The sequence below is a fragment of the Perissodus microlepis genome, chromosome 2 (assembly GCF_051167445.1).
Source record: "Perissodus microlepis isolate ML-2025 ecotype Zambia chromosome 2, ASM5116744v1, whole genome shotgun sequence".
NCBI lineage: Eukaryota > Metazoa > Chordata > Actinopteri > Cichliformes > Cichlidae > Perissodus > Perissodus microlepis.
Genome location: NC_140462.1, coordinates 7,012,875 through 7,035,944, shown reverse-complemented (window position 1 = coordinate 7,035,944; position 23,070 = coordinate 7,012,875). Strand labels below are relative to the sequence as shown.

The window sequence follows — 23,070 nt, the reverse complement described above, 5'->3', positions numbered from 1 at the left end:
GTATCTTACCGTGTCTTGTTCCACAGAGTACATTGTTTTTACCTTTCTGTGACACAACACATGTTTGTTTCTCATAAAAACTGCACAACACCGTGTTATTCTTGATGATTTATTGAAAGTAATTAACATTTAGACAGTAATGGTTAACAGGTCCTGAGATGGGAAGATGACATGGTGCTGTGGGATTGCAGGGCAGACTGAATGCACTGAAAGGCTGGCCTAAACCCCAGATTCCAAAGAGGCACCACAGAGTTCCTGTTTTCAAGCCTCCTCTTCATTCAACATGCCATCTTCACGATACAAGAAACTGTAACATTACTCGTTTTCAGGCTACCTTAGTTCTACTAATCATTTGCATCTGATTACACTTAATTCATTAGACAGACAATACTAAATGATCGATCACATCTAATTAAAGACATCCCTTGTGTATTGTTCGAGCAGGTATCTCCGGATGTCAGCTCGGACCGCAGAAATTTTGGTGGTCGGGGGCCACCTCATCACTGGCTTCCCATCCATTCCCACCAGAAACTTCTCAAAGTTCCACTTGATGTCGCTAATCTTTAGAGGCTCCCAGAACAACCGGCCGTACATGGGACCGAAGTCTTCTCCGACAGCGGGGCAAGAGCTCTGCGTGGCACAAAGAACTTTTAAGTAAGACTCAGAAGAACACCGCTCAGGGCCATATGTTTTCTCTGCCTTTTTAAATGCTCATGAAAGCATGAATTATATCTAGTGCATCCAGTCTGTTTCAAATACAGTGGGGCAAGTAATTATTTGATCCCCTGCTGAATTTCTAAGTTTACTCTCTTCCAAACAAATGAACAGTCTCTAATTTGGTTTCATTTTAATAACGAGGGACAGTCTCCATTGATATCTACCAAAATAACCCCCCAAACAAACCACATTGCATAACAGCTATAAACTTATTTGCATGTCATTGAATGAAATAAGTATTTGATTTCCAATAAAAACCAAGTTACCAAGCGGCAGCCAAGAAACCTAAAGGATTTGTTTCTGTAAAGCGGAGTGGCCCACAATCCCTCCTGAGATGAGCCAGTGACCAACTACAAGAAACAGCTTACCATGGCAAACAAGGTTCCTTCACCAAGTAGTAAGTCGTGGTTTACTTATGGATAAAATACTTATCCGCTCAATGATATGCAAATCAATCTACAGCTTTTATTTAATGTGATTTTTTTCTGGATTTGTTGGTTGATATTCTGTCTTTCTCCGTTAAAATGAAAATGCTACAATTAGAAAGCTTATGAATTCAGCAGGGTATCAAATAATTATTTTCCCCACAGAATATAACTAAACACATGTAAAGAGTCTAAGCATTGAGAGCAGACAGTAGCATTCATAATACACTTGGAAAAAAATAGTTTAATAACATGTAAAATACAAAATTTAAATGTAAGTTTCAACTTACAAAGACTCAACTGAATTTCACACACAGTTTCTTACCTTAAGGAAAGTATAAACCTCTTGCTCATTTTTCCCATTCACATCACCTTTCTCAAACAGCAGGAAGTTTGGAACGAATCCATTGCCAGGCCTAACGTATCTGGAATCCAGAAAAAGGACATCCTATCAGTGGACATGCCCCTGAGTACTTTGCTGCTTGGCAGCTGCCCTAGATTCCCTACAAGCCGAGTAAAGCCACATAGTGTATTGCAAAGGCTTTGCTATGGATCTGTGATGACTGATGCAATCTGAGACATACGTTCTGGGTGTGCTGCAGAGACTCTCGAACAGAAACTGCCAAAGGATGCTTTCATGCTTTAATGAAGTTTTGTTGATTGACAGAGGATTTACCGTTATTGCACATTCCTGTCTACATGCTGCTTTAAAGCTTCTCACCTTACAGAACATATATACGGCCTTGCGATAAGCGTGTGACTCAATACTAGGGAATTTAATGTTATCACATCAAAATCCTATCGAGTTCTCTGGAAAACCATGACCTTCATTGACCCTAATTCATTCATGAGTATTTTTTAAACAGTGTTTTCTATGTGGCAGACTTGAAGTGCAGTGAAAGACAAAGATTTCTCACTTTAAACCTGGCAGGATTTCATGCCTTTGCCCTGGTTCCTGTTTTCCAAACTGGTTGCAGGGGAAGCCAAGAATAGTTAACCCAAGTGGGTTCATCTCCTCATACAGTGCATTCAGTTCTGATGAAAGAAGAGAAAAGAGTTCAGGTGGAGAAACCTTCCCCCCCCCACCTCTTTATTTCTTTTTTAACTGCAGCACAAAACAACGCTGCCTGTGCCATCTCTTACCCACATACTGATCGGTGAATCCTCAGTATGTAGCCACGTTGACAAAGAGGACAGCCTTGCCTGCGTAGTCACTGAAGTTCACAGTCTGACTACCATTTAGAGTTGTTGCTCTGTATTTGTAAATGGTGCCTTCCACGGATGAGTTGCATTGCTGCAGATACAGACAAAAGGTCGAAGCACGTTATGGTTGCTTTAACTCGCTAACAGCCTATACAGTTAAGGTGAGCAAGAACACAGAGAGTCTGAACATGAATTGCTTCAAGAGGAACACAATGTGCTCTCAGACTTCCAAACAACACACAATATGTATTGAAACACAAAAACCTGAAGCTGGACTTAACGTGGACATAACCTCTCACCTCACACAAATGTTTATGAGGGGTGTGTTTAACCTTTTGTTCAGTCACCCTTTAAATGATCTGCCACAGTGAGTGACTGAAAAATGACAATGTTTCATTTGCGTTCTTGTGCTAAATGTTTTTTCACCTAATGACCAATATAGCAAACGACAAACGACAGGCAATCAGCCAATAAGTAGAAGCATAATGAGTGGGAAATATTTGCAGGTACAGAACTTGCCATGCGTTAAGGAAGATATTTATTAGTCTTATGTGATGATACTGGCAATCTTCGGGATCGGGCGTCTCACTTGGACAAAACAACACATAGGAAAATCTCATTATCAGCTACTTTTTCGTCCCAGTCAAGGTCAAATAAACAATCACCATGACAGTCTGACCTGTATCCACTACAGATGTCAGGAGTTTGTTTGCCCAAATTGATCCTGAAGCTTTAACCAAATAAGCAGCATCAGGGACAGCTGCAATACTTCCCCTTCTTCCCCCTCCACACCTGCTTTGTTGTGTGGGCAACAGAGCTCCTTACAGTAAATATTAAGCTCTGTGTCAACAGGAGAACTCTGCTGACAGTTAAAGGGACTTTAGCTGTCAAATTACCCTCACCCAGCAAGAAATCTTTACCTGAAATTACCAATGCAGCAGATGTGACTCTATTTAAAATGGCTATCACAAAATTCAAAAACATGAAAGCAGAGGGCCATTACAGTTCCAAATGGCTCTGTTTTAAGCTATTCGCTTTTGTTGATGCACTTTATCTTGTCATTATGGCTGATGATTGCCAGATGCTTCCTTAGACGGTCATTTTTCACAATAAATCAGCACAGCTTGGAAAAAGGAGGCAATCATGCTTAGAAATTCACCAACAAAACAAGCCCAGAGTAACAGGTGTTTATGGTTCTATTCAAAGGCTTGCTGTGCAGCATAAGCTTGAATAAGCAGTAATAAGCAGAAGTTATTGAAATAGATGTGTGTTGAGCACAGATAGTGAGCAATTGGGGAAGTTATTGTCGCTCAAACTTCCTCATAATTTAACGCAAATAATTTGATCTTTGACAAAGAACATTCTGGAAAACACTGACACAGGGCCAAACAAACAACAGCAAGAGTAAAATAGACCTATGCTGTGGAAGACTGTTTTTCCATGAAAATCAAGCAACACTCACCTGATAACCTACAACGTAAACAGGTGAGCCGGGTAGCAGCAGACCGAGCAGCAGTAGCGGTAACACGGCCCACATCGTGCAGTCCTTCCCTCCGACACGGTGACTGCTCTCTGTGGATGTCTGTCTTCTAGATAAATGAACTGGCTGAGGTGTCGTCATCTGTTGACGTGCACCGATTGTGAGCGCGGATGAACGTGTCAGTAGTCTCCAGGTCAGAAAAATAACTATTCGTTCTTAGCGTTAATGTTGTGAGCAGAACAATGCTTGCGATTTAGTAATCAGTGGTATGGTGGCTTATATATGCCAAACAAATAATAAACAATTACAAAAAACAAACAAACAGGAAATTCTTATTTTATTCGTCTAACCAAGATTTAACCCACAAACAAGACAGGGAACACGTTACATATATACAAAGAAAAAATAATAGTAGATGTACGTTTATGTGTGTGATGTTGTCAAAGTTATCGGGGATTTTAGACACCTTGAAACCGCTGCAAAAGTTAAAGAAGAAGTACAGCCCTGATCAAAAGTTTAAGACCACTTGAAAAAAGGCAAAAAATCATATTTTGCATGGCTGGATCTTAACAAGGTTCCAAGTAGAGCTTCAGCTTTAGATCATGATATATTAATAAGAAAACTGGAACGTTAATGTGTCAGAGGGTTAGTTTTAAATTGGGTCCGGAGTTATTTAAGTGACAGGAAGCAGTTTGTGAAATTAAATGGTGGTTGCTTGTGGTGTACCCCAAGGGTCAGTTTTGGGCCCAAAATTCTTCAACTTATAGATTAATGACATTTGTAAAGTGTCCAAAGTATTAAAAATGGTACTCTTTATACTAACATTTTTTGCTCTGGTGATGATATGCAGAATTTATTGGATGACATGACTAACGAAATAAGTAAAGTGAAGTTCTGGCTTCATAAAAACAAATTATCATTAAATTTGAATAAAACTAAAATTGTGTTATTTGGAAATAGTACTTTAAATACAAATGCTAAGATTCAAATAAATGGTGTTGATATTGAAAGAGTAAGTGAAAATACATTTCTGGGGGTAATAATAGATGAAAAACTTAACTGGAGAGCTCACGTAATATATATTCATTCCAAAGTATCACAAAGTATTGCAATATTAAACAATGCAAAGCAGGTATTAGACAGAACATCACTTCATATTCTCTACTGTTCACTGGTTTCACTATACTTAAGCTATTGCGCAGAGGTCTGGGGCAATAACTATAAAACCACATTACATTCACTTTTTACTCTTCAAAAAAAAAAAAGCAGTTCGAATCATCCACAATGCAGGTTATAGTGAACATACAAACTCACTATTTTTGCAGTCTGAAATATTAAAAATTGCTGATCTAGTGAAATTCCAAACAGCACAAATTCTATTCAAAGCAAAAAATACAGAACTACCAGGTAATATTCAGAGTATGTTTTTTTTTTGAAAGAAGTAAGTTATAATTTATGGAGGACCACAAACAATTTAAGGGTTTTTTGTAACTTCAAAACAGGGAAGATATGTACTACAAGAAAAAGCATTTGTGTTTCTGTGCATGGAGTGAAACTGTGGAACAGTTTGAATATATAACAAATATAAAACAGTTAAAAAAGAGTTATAAAGACATGATCTTATATAAAGAAAAGGGAAATTAAGTGAATGTCTCTATTTACAAAATTTTATGATGTGATATTATAGTATATAGTATATCAGAAATCTGTTCACTTTTTATTACAGATTATATCAGTAAGGAAGCTGACTAAACATTGACTGATAACTTATGGCAAAGGGGTGGGATTAAATAAGTGTGTACCTTTCGACATGTAAATGAATCCGAACAGAGGCAATATTGAAATGTACTGACTTTATTTTGTATAGTATTTTTTCTCTAATTTTCTTTACTAAATGTACCTGTATATTGTTTACATGTTCGAAATAAATTCACAAACAAACAAACCCTGCTTATGCAGTTCAACAACCTGACCACGTTCAAAAAGGGAATGTTTTTTTGCCTTTGCCATCAGAACGTCATGACAGTGTGACTACCTGACAGAAAATGACAATGAATCCACAGTTTTGCACAGATTTGGATTTCTTCTTGTTGCATGTTGAAGCTCTACTTGGAACCTTGTTAAGTTCCACAGAAGACAACTAAAGTGGATGTTGACAGAATTATTTCCATGGTTAAGAAAACCAACTTTACAGTGTTTATCCAAGTGAAGAACACTGGGAGAGCTAAGACTATCTTGTTACACTCTACAATCAAGAGACACCTTCATGAATCTCTAACTTACTATTCAAACAGAGAACATGAGGTTCTGTGTGCATGGCCTTGGATTTGTGTGTGTTTGTCTGTTGGATTACTATTAAACAGAACACACTGGAATTAAGCAACAGGGGGCACATTACACTGAACAAATCAGGATCTTTCTGCTTGACTTATCAAGCCAGTTATGCAAGATTAGTTTACCCTAACCGAGGACCTCTCTTGTAATGTGTTGTTTTTCTTCTGTTTGGAGGATTAAATAATCATGTCTCGTGAATCTGAAATTGGAAAAATAAATACATGTAGAACTCAGTGTGTATTGAATACAAACCAGCTGAGCTGCACATCAATAATGAGTTGTACTTTCAAATCTGCCACAGCACCGACATGGCAGCAGCTTTTGACACTATAAACTCAGCACTAACCTGTTGTGTTTATAGTAGTTTATAGTGTCAAATCTCACCTATTAACAGAGATACTGCAGTGTGACATAGTTTCAAAAGTGCATATGTTACTATAACTGCTGCTTAACTGGTTGTAAAGATTCATAAAAAAAACAGTCAGTGTGCTTTGAATGAAACATTTATGCTAAAGTAAATGAATAAAAAGCTCCTGCGGTGTTACAAGTTGAACTTACCCGAATCTTCATGAATGCATGAGAGCTAAGCGGCCTACTGTTGGTTTATTTTATTCATGGATCATTTCTCTTCCTCTCTCCTCTCCGGGATCAGCTGTTGCCATGGTGAGCTGGTACTTGGCCATATGCCCTGTGGGTGGCTGACAGGAGTCTTTGCAAGCCTGTTCGAGTGTCTCGCTCACTGTATTTTGTACACAGCGTTCGGCTCAGATCTGCAGGCCAGAATAAGTTGTTATGCAGCGGGGAAGCAAGAGGCACCAGAAGGGCCAAATATCCCATGAATTTCTCTGGTTAAGGAGAAATACTGAAATTTAATTGATTATGATCAGTTGCAAGGGGCTGTGAGGACATGAATAAGTGCACATACAAATACTTTTATACAGTATATATAAAATAAAATGCAGCTTTGTCAAAACTCCAGGTAACACAACAGAAACTTGGGTGCAGATTCCTGACATATCTTCTTTGTGTCATCCTGAGATATTCTTGGACTTAATCATTACTGTTTAAGTAGAGCCAATTATAAGAAAAAATGTGATTCTTTCTAATATTATGTGGGAATAAGGGAAACAAATATTGTTTTTAAATCTTAAAGTTTAAAGCATAAAGATAAAGACCTACACTACTGCAGATGCTTTAGTATTGCATGGATCAAAATTTGACTGTTTCTTTCCGGGTTTGTTCATAATTCCATTCATTTTGTATGAGATCTACAACACTGCTGACTGAAATGCAGCCCCAAATCATGACAGAGGCTCCACTGTGTTTTACTGATGGCTATAGACACTCACTGTTGTACCTCGCCCCAAACCTGCTCCAAACATATTGCTGATAATTTGGACCAAAAATTTAAAACTTGGATTCATCACTCTGCAAGATCCGTTTCCACTGATTATCAGTCTAGTTCTTGTGTAATTTGATATACCTCAAACTTTTCTTCCTGTTTTTCATTCGGCTAAAGAAATGGGAACAACAGGCCACAAACACAAATCTCACACACAACTCTGGCCAAAACATAAACGTGGCGTTTTCTATATTCACCACACGAGGGCGACGATGAGCTCACTGTTTTCTACAGTCATTGGTTTCTCCAGCCAAACAACCAGCGGTGACATCAACACTAGCAGACGGTCCAGTGAGTCGCTGGGCTCGTCTACGTTCCTCGGAGATGGCGTCCCTTCTGCAGCCAGATAGAGTTGTCTATCTGGTTCGTGGGGAGAAAAAAATTAGAGCCCCCCTGTCTCAGCTTTATTTCTGTCGCTACTGCAGTGAGCTACGATCTCTGGAATGCGTGTCTCACGAGGTACGTTAGTGTTTTTCTCATCACCCTCCGCTAACAGTTAGCCTTTTCTAGCTACTTTGTTACCTGCTGTTAGCTTTGACAGGCAGGAGGGACTAGTTCAGCCATATGCTGAGTTGTCTGGCCAAGCCGTTTGTCAATCAAACGATCCCCTAATCTCATTGGTTGTACGGTTTCACTTCCGTTTGTTGAAAGAAGCAAGCGCAAGCTAATGAGCCGTTGCTATCTGTCTGCTTTAGCATTAAACGCACAGGTTAGCTTATATAAAGATGTGGGTGGCATGTTCTCTAATTAAAACAAGTACACAAGCAAAATATTTTGATGTCGGTCTGTCCTTGCTAACGTCCTCACTGTTAAAATCTTGTAAACCTAACTCAAAGTTACATACACCACGCCCAGAGCGATTTAGCTAGTAGCATCACCATCATCATAGGATACCCTGACGAATATTTGTTAATATACTACTACTTGATTGAAAGCTTAACTTTTACTTCATTGGAAAATAGATAAAAATGAAATAAAACGGGTTCCCCTGTTTTTCATTGTACCATACTGTTCTAAGGAATGGTACAACGATAATCCTATTTATTCCTCATAACACTGTTGGTAATCCAGCAGTTGGGAAGCGTGTTTAAAATACACTTTAAGACTGACTTCTCTGTGTTCAGGTGGACTCCCACTATTGTCCCAGCTGTCTGGAAAACATGCCGTCTGCAGAGGCTAAGCTTAAAAAGAACAGGTAAGATTGATCTGCTTTTCTTTGCAGATTCATAGAAAAAGCTTCGTGTTTATATTCCACCCCTTATGTCACTATGTAATTAGCGACCTTAGTTTCATTCTTAATTATTGGTGTGCTCTGTTGTAGGTGTGCAAACTGTTTTGACTGCCCGTGCTGCATGCACACACTGTCTACTCGGGCCACCAACATCCCAGCTCCTCTGCCTGATGATCCTACCAAGACAGCCATGAAGAAAGCGTACTATTTGGCCTGCGGCTTCTGTCGCTGGACCTCAAGAGATGTGGGCATGGCTGACAAATCAGTTGGTGAGTGCTAGTTCACTAATCCTAGTTAACCTTTTTTGGTCAAGGCTGTATTTGTTCTCTGTGACTGTCTAAAGTCTGATGTTTGCATTTTGTTCACTGCAGCCAGTGGTGGATGGCAGGAGCCGGAGAACCCTCATACTCAGCGGGTAGGTTTTTTTCCACCCTGTGGCCATCTAAATTTTTCTCAAGTTGCTCACATGTTTCCTGATAACACATTGCTTGCTTTTAAACCGATGTGTCCCTGAATAAGTGACACCCTCAATAACACAACCCAGGCTAAACTGAAATAGCTTAACATTTGCTTAGGCTACAAAACTGACATGCACAAACTGCACATGCTCCCATTTATTTATTTTTTTCTTGCAATGAGCGTCTTTACACACGTAGTTATTGCAGGAAGTCAACTGTATTAATTTTTGCAGATTATTATTGTTCCACACTTTTCCACAGCTTAATTTAAGTCTATCACATTTTAATACAATCATACGAACTTGTAAAAAAAATTACATAAGTTGCGTTTACAAAGACCAGTATCAGCCAATAATATTCGCCAAGCTATTAATTAAGAAAAAACTATATTGCATATAGGGACATAATAAATCTGTGTGATAATATAGGTATTGATATGAACCTATACGATATGTAGCATAATGTATCCAGTTATCTTTTAAATTACAATATAGTCTGTTTTTATAAAAGTACATAAAGAACTGATTCTTGTTTGTTTGCTCCAGATCAACAAACTGATTGAGTATTACCAGCAGCTGGCCCACCGGGAGAAGCAGGAGAGGGACAGGAAGAAGATGGCCAGGAGACGACAGTGCATGCCCCTGGCATTCTCGGTACTCTGCTCTCTCTGATCCCCACAGATGAACAGCTTCATGTTAGCTGTTGTCTCTGTGTGATTTGTCGTTATTGCGAATAGCAGCAATAAATTGCAAATAACAAACTAATTTACATAGACTTTGATTTAAATAATAAATACAGAAATATTTCTTTGTGTCAGTAAGGATGTAATTTGATTTGCATGCTTTAAGCCAAAGCAGGTGGGAATAGACTTGCTGTGCTTGGTTTACAGATTCACACCATGCCCATGCTGTTACCCTGCTTAAGAAACAAATGTCATAGTAGTCACCAGTGTGATTTGCCTGAACGTAGCGGAAAATGTGCACAATGAGTTTTATGCCCCCCTGCTTTGGATGTGGTCTTCACGCTTCGTTAGCTTGGTGCATTGTTCACACCTGCCGTTTTCTTCTTTGACAATTAACATCCATTAATGCAAACCCGTCTTTCCTATCGCGCAGTGGAGCCACTTAAGCTGTGATATCCTGCAGTTGTTTTCCATTGATGCATTTCTGTTGCCGTTGCATGTCACCAAATACCAGTAATGTTTTGCTTGATCGCTTTGGTTTCACCTTGTTCTTTATTCTCTCTTTTTTCCTTTTTTTTTTTTCTTTGCTTATGCACTCTGACATTTTGGTTTTTATCCCCCAGCAACACACTATTCATGTGGTGGTGAGTTGTACTTTTTCACAATTTGGGTATTCTCATCTTATACAGTAGCACTGTTTTCTATTTCTATCTGTTCCTGTCTGCTCTGTTACTGACTGACCTCACAGATCACATGAATGTTTCTTGGGTAAATGAGACCGAGATCCACACAAGGAGAGCCTTTATGTTGATTAGAGGGAGGGAAGCGACAGAAGATCTTTCTCTTTCAAGACATTTATTCATTAAATATGAGTTGATTCTCTTCCTCTAGTCTAGAGTACAAAGGCTCCTCTTTCTGTCTCTTACCACATGCTAATTTTAACAGTTTGTTCTTTATTTGTTGTTTTTCCACTTATTTACATTTTTTTTTATTTTCAAAACTTGCCATAAACTCAGTTTTTTGGGTCAGGATGTTGTGTTGTATTTGTCATGTAGATAAATGACTGTAGATGCATATTTATAATCATCTTGACATTTCAGTGTTCACTAGGCTAGCTCTCTGATCATGTTTTGTCCTCCAATTCTACTCAGGAAAAATATGGCCTTGGAACCAGACTGCAGAGGCAGAGGCCTGGAGCTCCACTATCAAGCCTGGCTGGCCTTTCGTGAGTTTTTTATATTTTTATTATCATGTTTATCTGCAGTTATTGCAGCTTTTAACACATCCCATCAACCGGTTTTGTCCTTTTGAACTTTTTTTGACTTTCAAGGTCAGCACCTGTTTTCCATGTCTCACGTCTTTGACATGCATATTATCAGTGACTCAGATTAATTTTCTGCCGTCCACAAACCATTAGTTTGATTAATTTCAGGGTGCCATAAAAATGAATTTACAGAGCCTTGAAACTTGTCTTTAGATACTTATTGTAGTTAATCCATCACAATGAACAGTTTGTCACCTTTTTTCTTGTTCTCAAGTTGCATCATCACCTTGTACTGATATAATTGTTAACAGAGATCGCTCACCAGAATTCATTCAAGGACCCTGCCTAACATTTTGGATTAATGATTAGCTGACAAAAGGCAGCGTATTGATAAACTATGCTGTCAGACCGAGGGGACGAATGTAAAGCTGGCGAGGACTCTCCGAAAAGAGTGATGTGTACTTGGTTGTCTCTTGTTTCAAAGGACTCTTGTTCAGTAGCCAAGTATGAAAAGTTGGATGCCCTTGAAGGCATCAACCTTAAGTTTTCCAAAGTTTCTTTGTTCTAACTGTAACCGTGCAACTTTTATGTGAGTAGGTTATTTATAAAGAGCTAGAGCCTCCAAAAATACCTGCACTGTTTGCTTTGCAGTGTATGTAATTAACTTCCAGTTACTTTAAAGACTGTCATTAAAGAGAAATAACAGCTGTTATTTCTCTTTTCTTTCTTAAAGAGAAATAACAGCTTATTAAGCAGTATTTATGTTAATGTAATTAGCCTCAAAGAGGGTGAAGACCAGAAGGAGATCACCATTGAACCAGCCCAGGCACTTGATGAGGTGGAGCCCCTGCCTGAGGATTGTTACACCAGACCCATCAATTTACCTGAAGGTAAGGTCTTATCTGGAGCTCGCTGAACAGTACCGAGAGCTTGTCAAAGTGAGGTCAAGTTGAATCTGTAATTTCTCTTGTCTTGCAGTGACCACGCTGCGACAGCGGCTTCTGCAGCCAGACTTCCAGCCTGCAGGGGCGTCTCAGCTCCACCCAAGACACAAACACCTCCTGATGAAGCGCTCGCTGCGCTGCAGGGTCAGCACCACTTCAGGCTTTTAGTGTTCCATATCTATCAAAGCCTCTCTTTTAATAGATTATATTTACATGAGTCTTTTTTTCCCCCTTCTTCAGAAATGCGAGCACAACTTGAGCAAGCCAGAGTTTAATCCTACTTCAATCAAGTTTAAAATTCAGCTGGTGGCTGTGTGAGTGCTGCTTTTCTGTTTATGTTTGAAACTTTTTTTCTCTCGGTGAAGTCGAGCAGTTTATCGTCAAGTATAAATGTCGTTTAGTTGGATGACTGTATAAAGACGTCGGGGCATTTTTCATGCAAATGCATGAGCACATTAACCCTCCTGTTATGTTGCGGGTCAGATTGACCCAGAACAGAAGAGATGTCACATGTCATCTGCGTCACTACAGAAAACGAAAAAAATCAAAATTATAAAAGAAAATTGTAAAATAATTAATGCCAGTGTTTCTGACACTTTTGGATGAGTAAATTTGCCCCGGGTCAAATTAACCCAGGAGCATAATTGGTGTTCCTGGAAACCAACATAACAGGAGGGTTAAGTGGAGACAGTTTTCACTGTGTGCTTTTTCTTCTTTTTGTTTTGTTTTCAGGAGTTTAGACATTAGGTCACTCTGACCGAATGTTTAGTGATCTTTGGTGTGTTAGTGTATTGACTGTCTGCCTTCCTCTTCCTCCCACAGGAGTTACATCCCAGAAGTGAGAATTATGTCCATTCCAAATCTCCGGAATGGGAAGGTCAGTGTCTGCACGAACTTTGGTAGATTATCTTGTATTTTAGATTTCTTTTTAAAATTCTATGCACGCTACCAGTAAAAAGTTTGTACATGCCTTCTCATTTAATGTTTTTTCTTTATTTTCATGGCTATTACATTGTAGACACATCTCTGCATGTGTACATGACATCTGCGATTTTCCAAAATGAATTTTATCTGGTCTATTTTTAATTAATGATGCATGAAAGCTCTGGGAATTTGAAGTGAAAACCATTTCAGGTGACTAACCATGAAGCTCACTGAGAGAAGGCCAATGGTTTTGCAGTGCTGTCAACAAAGCAAAGGGTGGCTACTTTCAGGAATGTAAAATAAAAAACATGTTTTGAGTTATTTAACACTTTTTTGTTTACTACATGATCCCATATGTGTTCATTCATAGTTTTGATACCGTCTGTGAGAATCTACAATGTAATTAGGCATGGAAATAAAGAAAAACCATTAAATGAGAAGTGTGTTCAAACTTTTGGCTGGTAGTGTACACATAAACTTGGAAACGATGACAAGCATTTGTCTTATCTTTTTTCTTTCCTGCCATTCGCTGTTTAGGAGAGCCAGGTGCTGCTGACCCTGACCAACCCAGTGGAGAACATCACCCGTGTCTCACTGATCGCTTGTGAGGAAAATGACCCCGATGAGATTAACAGCACTGCAAAGGTATTTTATTTATTTTTTTAACCGCTTCTATTGACACACAGGCACAACAGTCGTTCCGAAATTGATACAAAACTTTGTAACTTTAATGAAGTTTTTAAAATCTCTTGTAAGTTCTCAATTTTCTTTTGTTTTGGCTATTGACATTTCAGACTGCAAATATTAGACTTGTTTTCAAAATGATAACCAGAAGAGCCGCTCTTATAGATAATTAAAGACTTATCTGTTATTTTTAACGGAGGTTTGTAATGTCATTAATAGGTTCAAAGAATCCAGTTGTTTCACTGATTTCCTTTCTGAAATCTGTATCTTTGTGGTAAACGAGCCCAGGTGCTTGACTGGGTGTGTGTGACGGGTCACTGATAGAAAACATTTGGTGTCGTGTGAAACAAAAAATATGACAAAGGAGGCCCTCAAGCAGCAAGATAATGCATCAAGTGAGAAAAGGAAAGTATTTGGATTTCACAAGTGCAGCAGTTGGTCTCCTTAGTCCGCAAGCAGTGATAGAAAAACAGGTGATGCAACACAGTGGTAAACCGTTTTTTTTTTTTTTCCTAGTGTGCTGGCACCAAATACAAAATGTGCATATGTTAGCCATTTTATTCTATACTTATTTACCTTATTTATTCAAATTTTACTCAGCAGCTCGGCTGTTTTGCAAATTGGGTTGTCTGTAGCCTTCGCGTCATCTCTTCATACTGTTAGTCACAGCTAACAGTGCTGCCTGGTGCACTGAGGCTCTCTGACTATAGGCGTTTTTTTTATTACCAGCCTCTTTAGTGATGAGGGCCAGCTCGGGTAAGGTAGAGCTCCTGGGCTAATAAGAGCATCCTGATGACCCATTTCCATTGACATTATGGCCAAACGGAGAGTGCAGTCCCGGCTTTCTGCTCGATCTGATATACAAACACCTGAGGGATATTGTGAGCCATATCAAGCTATGCTCGGTTGAGTTTTATCGCCACTTCTCATGGCTAAGTTCACCCACCTCCTACATATATTTTATGTACTACATCTGTTCTCTCTGTAAGTCTGTTGACAGCTGAAAAGAAGCATCAATTTTAGCAAAAAGTGTGATTCAGTTGACTTATTTTCCCCCTTAAACACAACACAGATATAACAGTCAGACGAGCATCAGTTTTATGTGAGGTGTCAACTTCAGTAAAATACATCTTTTTATTTAATAACCTCCATTGTTCATTTTAAGATGCGATTAACTTAAAAAGAAGTGCAATAATTCATCTTAATGTGACTCTAACATTTAAAATCTTGCTGTAAACATTACTGCTTGTTATTTTTTTCAGGTTTTAGTGCCCAGTAAGGAACTACTCTTAGCAGGAAAGGATGCTGCTGCTGAGTATGATGAACTAGCCGAACCTCAGGACTTCCAGGACGACCCAGAGTGAGTTAATACGCAAACCCACGCTTGCTCTTTAACAGTAATGGCATGAGAAAACACCCTCACTCCACCTGATATCTCTGTCTTTTCCACAGTGTTGTTGCCTTTAGGAAATCCAACAAGATTGGTTTCTTTATCAAAGTGATCCCTCAGAAAGAAGAGGATACGGATGTCACCGTTTCTTTTAAGATCCGACATGACTTCCGCAACCTCGCTGGTCCCATCCGGCCGAGCGAGGAGGGAGCCGACACTGCCGCTGAAGCCATCTGGCTCACTCACCACGTGGAGCTGAGGCTGGGACCCCTCGCTTCCTGAACCCAAGTACTGCGTTCACCAGTGTTAGGCTCTTCGAACTAATACCTTCAAACTGGGATTAATTTAATTTAAAACTGATTTCTGATTCAGCTCATTGAAGCTTAAGGATAATTTGGCATCTTTAAGGCTTTCAGATGCTTTTGTTATGCTTTGGCTTAAGTCACATCAGCAGATCCCTATGCTGTTTATAAAACTATATGAAACCATGACTTGTTGCACACTTAACTGATAACTATAGATTCTTGGTCCGGTTTATTGTTGCCTAATGTACCAAAAACCTCCTCTTTCTCATCTTAAACACTATATAGTTCATCAGTAAGAGGCAGTTTAGCATGTGGTTACATAGAGAGGACAGATCCTTATTATATGCATATCGTTTCTGACTAAAATGAAGCTTTAATTTGATTAAATATATATGCCATATTTGTTGCTCCCAGCCTTTCTCTCCACACCCTTGACGTACATTTTGTCTCAGCTGTGTTGTGCTGTGGGTATTTTGTGAGTTTTTTGTCTCTGCTGTTTATAGATTATAGAAGTTTAAGTTCAAAGTCGAGGGAGTGGGATTATAGAAAGATGAGTCGATGAGCAGAATCAGAAATCAGAATAGAGAACAATCTGTGTGAATCCCAGCCATGAATCTCACACACACACGCCTCTGCGCTTTTAGCTTGTGTATCCTTCAGACAGCAGTAGGAGAATAACATGCATGCTTCACATATATAATAAAAAACCATACATGCTACACAGTATCATCACAATTACTGATTCCGTAGTTTTGTTTAAAAAGGATCTCCTTTGGATAAATATGATCGTTTTATTATTGTCTGAAGTTGCACAGTAACTTAATGGCACTGTGAGGAGGATTCATGAGAAACTGTACAAATGACATGAAGTTCAAAGTGCCCGTCATTTCTGTGTATTGAAACACTATTTTTGTCCGATTTGAAAACTTGCTTTTGGTTCATAGACCTCACTGACCTCAATGTCAGTGCGTATTGTTAGCTGCTGCCAGTTTTATTTGGTCTTGGTTAAAAAAAAACAAAAAAACTGTCCTTACATCACAGTTAATCATCTGTGCTGGCTAATAAATAATGCTGTCAAAGAGAAAGCGTAAATGTCTTATGTTCTAGGGTGATGCGAGTTTTAAAGTGGTTATTCCAGACTGTGCTCCACTCTGCTTTTGACATAAAGCTGGGTCTCTAGCACTTTTCCTGCTGCTGTGCCTGAAAACAGTGCTATTAAAGAAAATGGCTTAAAACTGTAAAGTTGCTGACTTGAGATTTATTAGACTGCCTGTTATAAAAAGAAAAAAAAAAGTATTTTAGAAATCTGTCAACAAAGTAAAAATGACTGAATTCATGTTTTTGTTTTCAAATTGGAGGCGTCACACTGGACTACTCTGAAAATCAAACATAACATCCAACCAATGAAACAAATTTGTCCAGGAATGCAAGTAAATGACTAATTTGGCATCTTAATTAAAAATAAAGAATTAAAAACGGTACCTTTAAAAAATTAATAGATAACAATAATTATATTTTGGCATAAAAAAATAGCATTTTGAATAAAAAACTCTTGCACATACTGGTGGATTAACTATTACAGAAACTCAGAAAATGGATTTTACCATTGTTGTTAATTTAGGGCAGCTGTGATGTAAACCTTACATTGGGATGATGGGCTAATAAATTTAGGCATTGCGAATAATCAGTTGCATTAAGGTTCAGGTGATATTTTTCCAAGTTCATCACTGCAATGAGCCAATGTAGAGCGATGGCTTTAAAAATATTGTCATATTTTAAAGCTTTTTTAAAATAAAAAAAACTTAATTCATATAATGGGAAACATGTTTGATTTGATCTCTCTAACTATTTCTCTATGATTCTTTATATATTTATTTATTTCTATATCTTCCTTCAATTTATAAAAGAAATGACCTACAGCAATGAGAAGAAGAGAGAAGTAAGATGATTCTGTTTTCAGCTGAAGTCTTCCAGTAATTTGTTCCATAATAAAGGTTTTTTTTAAAAAAATTAGGAAGGCAGAACTCTTATATATCAGTTTTGCATATATTGTATCATTTGGATGTACACATAATACATAGAGTAGTGGATCTGAAGTAACATCAGTTCCCCAAATCTGTTTAATCTTGTAAAAAGCTTTTTGATCACGTGTATCAGACTTGCATTTTTGTCTGTCATTCACTCTCACCACAAGATGGCGCCATAGTCAAATAGTTTTTAAACATCAGCCACACAAGGAGCAGCGGGAGGACATGAGAGCAAGCACAAGGCAACCTTGATCTTGAATTTCTCTGCATGCTGAAAACATCGATCGATAGCAATCGTGGCTGTGAAAACGCACAGTTTTTTCCTTTAATCTGGGAAAAATATTTTCATAATGAGCGCAAAGCTGTTTATCAGCATACAAATCATCAGGACGAGATGCCCTCTTATCACCACGAGGAGCAGAGAGTATAAGAATTTGTACTCCAGCAGATACCGTTTTATATTTAACACGTATCCGTCATGTTGGGAGGGATGATTTGCGTGCTTGTGTCGTTTATTGCTTCTGAAAAGGCAGATCAGATATGTGCGATGCTGGTATGTTGCAGCTCCCCAATGAGGCCCTCCGCTGTGTAAACAGACCCACTCTGTCTGGGTAATAAAGCCATGATTTTCTTTTATCTTCACCAGATATAAACAGCCCAGAAAAGTGGTCTCTGTGAGAGCCATAAATCACCACTGAAGATGAGGTAATAAAGCACACATGGGGCGGGGGAGTGCCAGACCACTGAAACAGCACAGGCTCCCTCTTCAAACACAGCTGACGATAGCAGTAGCTGATTTCAGTGCCCTGCAGTGGCGTACCAAGCAAGCACTTGCTGGGCTCCTGCTCTACTACTGGGAAAAAAAATGTACTGTGTTTCAAAAAGGCAAATTCTAAATGTGTAACTCGTGGCCATCATTTTTATTCGCCTAAACCGACGTGACCGATGGAGAACGACTGAATATGGTGATTTATGCAGTCATCTTTTAACTGACTCATGAGCAGCCCTTGAATGATCCCCAAACACACCGTCTGGAGGACAAATTCTGGATCGTTCTGGTCAGGATAATATTTTCCTGGATCAAGACAGGAATTATTTCACGCTCAGCATCAGCGTGTTCTTATTTGCAGAACCTCACACTGTAAACAGCACAGAAATCTGACCTGTGGCTGCGTTATCGGGATTAGAAATGAATATCATAGGGTTTTCAGCAGTGCCTGCATAGTAAGTAGGTTAGGCAAGGGCCTGCTCATTTAATGTCTCTCCTGCTCCCCTATCTTTTTTTTTTCCCTTTGAAGACTTAACAACTTTATTTATAAAGACACACGTAGCCAGCTTTGACCAGATGAAAAATTCCTCACTGAATTACAAGTCTGACTGCACCCAGGACCTTTCCACAATTACGTCATCGCCCAAACCGCCAGTAACTCACCCACAGAGGAAGCATGACACAGACAAACAAAAGAGGAGAGAAGCAGTGCATTAGTGGAGGAAGAAAACTCTGTTAATCTAAAAAAAATAATAATACAGAAATATGTGCAACTACTTTTTCTCCGTGCCCCTTATTTCATAGGCCAACCGTGCTAAGCTCGGGGATTGAGGTTTGTTTCCTTTGTTAGCTGTCAGGTGAAATGATTCTGCCACAATACTTATGACATGTCCTTTACTGGGCATTAGCCCAGGTACAAAAAAAGAAGATTTCTTTTCAGTCTCGTTTTTTTTTTTTTTTAGTTTTGTGAGCAGGAAGCCCAAAAGGTGCTCAAAGTGATGAATCACCTCTTCCATTTTCTGCTCACCAGACCATCATCTGGTTAATTAGTTGTAATTGATGATGTCTACCCAGATGAATAACTGTTGAGGCATGGGGGATTTCAGAGCTGGGAAAGCCAAAACTGTGAAACCTTAGCTTTTCAGGAGGCAAAAAAAAGTTCACTTTCGCCTCCGATGTGCTTTGAAATTCTCATTCCAATTTCTCTTGCTTTGCTTTCGCTCTCTCCGCAGTCTGACGACTGTAGGCTGGATGGAATGTTTATTTTGGATGCAGGGTTGAAAAAGAGAAAGCAGCTGACCTTCAACACTCTCTCGGAAACTCTGTCTGCCTTTAACTGACACACATGCAGCTACGCTCTCTGCTTTATTTATAATCTGATCAATATGTGTGTCTGGACCCCAGACTGGGGCCAGTGCTAAGAGGGAACCCTGTGAGGTCCCCGGAGGATGGAAAATTTGCTTTTTGCTGGACATCTTCTTGCTCAATTGAAAACTTAAGTAGAAAAGAGATTTGAGAAAAAGTGTAGCTAGTGAAGGAAGTAATGTCTTTTAAAGAAAAAATGTACAATTTAGGAAGCCCTAACTATGTTACCTTATCATCTGATCGCCTTCAAGCATAGACTCTATAATAGAGGAAGGTTTTGTTTTGGAATGAGAAATGACAATATTTGAATGAGAGGGTGTGATGCTAAAACAGATATGCTTAAAAAGGTGCCGACATGAGCAGAGTCTGTCTGGACTCACCTGTGACACTAATAAACTTTAAAGGTACAGTCAGTCATTTATTGAGCCTATTTAATAGAAAAAAGAATATTGTACTCATAAATGCACATTGATTATTGTGTAATTACGTCTCCCAACAAATTGATGTGTTCTCATATACTTAGAATAAAGTTTTGATTAAGAATTAAGCCACCATGTTGACCCACCATCTTTATTACAGTGACTGAGGTGGGCGTCGCTGTTTGCTTTATTGTGTTTTATGTGTGCGTTTGGAGACCAGCCACATATGTAGAATGCCAAAGGTGGAGGAGAAGGGAACTCGTAGGTTTTGACCGCTGCATTAAGGCAAATTTTGATTCGTTTCAGGCTCAACATATGAAAGATCACATGTACTGTATGTTTTATCATCTGTTAGGGGGTCTCCTTCACTAAAGAAGGAGAAAAAAGACAACATGACAGGTGTCTTAATAAAAAATGTCATGTTCTTCCTCCGCACCTGAAGCCTCATCTCCTAAACTCAGAGCTCCAAATCACAAAAACTTGTATAAACATGCTCTTTTATTCCTGATATTGTTTCAATTACATTTGTACAGCTGACAACGAACTGGCTAAACATCAACAGTTAACAAGTGAACAAAGACAGTTTCAATAATGCTGGCTAACAGCAGCTAATAGACACTAACAGCAGCTAACAGGGGCTAACAGCAACACCCACCATAAGAAAAATTCAGGATATCCTGAACAACTTACCTCAGTATCTCTGTTATTAGACAGAAGTGAGATTCACTGACTCATTAACTTGTATCAGACTTCTTTCACAAAGTTTTACAGCCTCCTCCAGAATAAATACATGTGGACACCACAGGATATAGACAGCTGAGGTAAACAGTGGACTGACAGCCTCATTGCAGATGAATGGCGGCCAGAGTTGTTTGTCCTTCAGCAGCCACCGCAGCTGGAATTATGCACTTGAACTGGGAGGGTAAGAAAACAGAATTTACTTGACTGCAATTTTTGACATTTATTGGTGAAATTTTACACATTGTAACTTTAAGCTTTTATACAGTTAAAAACATATGAATATTTGCGACTATACAGTTGTTATAAATGGACTATAAACATATTTATTTCTGCTTTAAGTTTGGCATTTTAGCATTTTAAATCTATGGGGATTGACTTTCTTTTTGAGCAGGCCTCAGGTAACTGCATGTCTGTGTTGTGTTACAACTTTCAGCCGTGACGGTTGCTGCTTGCCAAACCCAAGAAGAAAAATAAAATAAAATACAATAAAAGTTTACCAGAAAAATGTTTTTCTTTGCTGGAGCTTAAATTAAAATCCAACATTTCTACAGGCACCCAGGTAGCGCAGCACAGCTTGGCCAAATATGGGATTAATCAATGGCTTCGCCAGAGGCAAACATTTTGTTATTCCGGCAGAGAAAATCAGAGAGAATGAAAGAAAGATCACAAAAATAGGCTGCTGGAGCTGAATCTTACTGCTGGATAGATAAAAACACAAGGTTTTGGCTACATGAGGAACAGTAATGACATATTTGACTAAATGACATTAAAAATATTTGTAATTAAATGCTTTCTTGGCAAACCTTAGATGAAAAAAGCAAAACAAAACCACTTTTACATAATATCATCGCATTCTTCATCCAGATGTTCAGCTCAAATTCAAAACAGGACTTAGTGTAATCCAATGACTAGCTCTAAATAAAACAAAATGAAAGACTAAAAAAAGGATAAATATGTTACCCAGAAATAGCCAAGGTAGCTTTTTCTGTGTAGACTAAATACAGCCATTTATTTTCTTAAATCACAAAAGAGAAATCACGTCTATAGACAAGTCTATAGGAAAAGTCAAGTATCTCTGCACCTGCTTCAGCAAGATCCTAATTGAGCAATACAAACCACAACCTAATCCTCTGTGGTCTACAAGTATCATCCAAACAAGCTTCATTAATTAGAAGAATTACACGCCCTGGAGAAAGTCAGACACACACCAGCGATAACGCATTGTTAAGTAAATAGATGATTTCAATTAGGACAACACTTACAAAAGAAGTACTGTTGTTGTCTCAATGTAAAGCCGCAGGCTTCTTGGGCAGCTAAGGCCCATTAGGTTCTGATGAAAGCGCGCTTGAAGCTGAGAATGTGTGCGGCTGGGATATTCGAGAACAGACATGATTGGTTTCCGCAGAAGACCCACAGAAGCCACAGAAGTCCAGCCCAACATCACACTACAAATACTGACTGTCCACATTCAGCATAGGTAGACAACACACACACACAAGCTCCCAACGAGTGCTGTATTTCACCCCTGAGAAGTTAAGTTAAATCAATGTGTGGAATCAATGAGAGCATCACTGGATTTACAGTGCAAGAATATGAAATGCCAAACTGTAGATGTGGATTTGTGACTCTATCAGTGGCACATTTCACAGGGTGAAGAACCCCTAAAAGGTAGAAGTCCATAAAAGTCTCAGTGAATGAAATGTATTTCACTCTCTCAGACTCTGCTGCGTGCTCGGATTAAAGAATGCATTTCCTTTTCATACGGGGACAATTTTCCACTGATCTTTGTTTATGGCATGCGGCTACATTTGCTAGAGTACAAACTTGCTTTTAAACCGTATTTGATCCATGATGTGATTCAGTATGGAGGCCATCTAAACGTTTTCCTATCCAGTTAGGATAAGCTGGGGTCACACTATAGACAGGTCACAGCTCATCACAGATCACACTCAGGTTCAGACTGCTAATATGATCTCTAGAGTTTGGGAGTGCACAGAAAAGCCCCAGTGAACTAGCAGGTTTTTCTGCAGAACCTGTGCACCCATGTACTGAATTAAAGAAAACACGGTCTGCAAATGAGATACGTCAGCTCAGCTGTGGAAACACAGACAGCTTCGAGATCTCATAGAGTGTGCAGGGTTGAGTCTCAAACAGCAGTAATTTCTAGTGAATTTAAGAACGGAGACAAAAAATGAGCCTCACAACAGAATGGAGACGGCATTCTTTCAGATTTTATTTACACAAGGATGTCTGCAATCACAGAGAGCCAATGCCTCTGTTTATCCACGGACTGGACGGACCTGAAG

At 38.9% G+C, this 23,070-nt stretch overlaps 2 protein-coding genes across 3 annotated transcripts; one reads left to right on the top strand and one right to left on the bottom strand.

Annotated features, from left to right (window-relative positions):
• Positions 1-95: 95 nt before the first annotated feature.
• On the bottom strand, positions 96-4,056 carry gpx3 (glutathione peroxidase 3). Its single transcript, XM_084942571.1, has 5 exons — positions 3,808-4,056; positions 2,286-2,436; positions 2,060-2,177; positions 1,468-1,567; positions 96-630 (listed from the first exon to the last, which is right to left on the bottom strand). Exons 1-5 carry the CDS (start codon positions 3,964-3,966, stop codon positions 409-411), a joined length of 750 nt encoding a protein of 249 aa, XP_084798697.1. The 5' UTR covers positions 3,967-4,056; the 3' UTR covers positions 96-408.
• Positions 4,057-7,803: 3,747 nt separating this feature from the next.
• dctn4 (dynactin 4) lies at positions 7,804-16,528 on the top strand. Of its 2 annotated transcripts, XM_084942546.1 has the most exons (14): positions 7,804-8,020; positions 8,686-8,756; positions 8,883-9,061; positions 9,164-9,207; positions 9,796-9,903; positions 10,556-10,576; positions 11,084-11,157; positions 11,974-12,086; positions 12,175-12,284; positions 12,381-12,454; positions 12,963-13,017; positions 13,602-13,709; positions 15,011-15,108; positions 15,201-16,528. In XM_084942546.1, the coding sequence occupies exons 1-14, from the start codon at positions 7,886-7,888 to the stop codon at positions 15,418-15,420; spliced, it is 1,410 nt and encodes a 469-aa protein (XP_084798672.1). In that variant the 5' UTR covers positions 7,804-7,885; the 3' UTR covers positions 15,421-16,528. The 2 variants fall into 2 exon arrangements, with proteins under 2 accessions (XP_084798672.1, XP_084798681.1); XM_084942555.1 differs by lacking the exon at positions 10,556-10,576.
• Positions 16,529-23,070: the final 6,542 nt, after the last annotated feature.

Bases quoted from the DNA above. Each gene is read 5' to 3' on its own strand.
- dctn4 (XM_084942546.1), top strand. From the start codon at position 7,886: ATGGCGTCCCTTCTGCAGCCAGATAGAGTTGTCTATCTGGTTCGTGGG. The intron at 8,021-8,685 runs GTACGTTAGTGT...CTCTGTGTTCAG, and splicing joins TGGAATGCGTGTCTCACGAG to GTGGACTCCCACTATTGTCC. The intron at 9,208-9,795 runs GTAGGTTTTTTT...TGTTTGCTCCAG, and splicing joins AGAACCCTCATACTCAGCGG to ATCAACAAACTGATTGAGTA.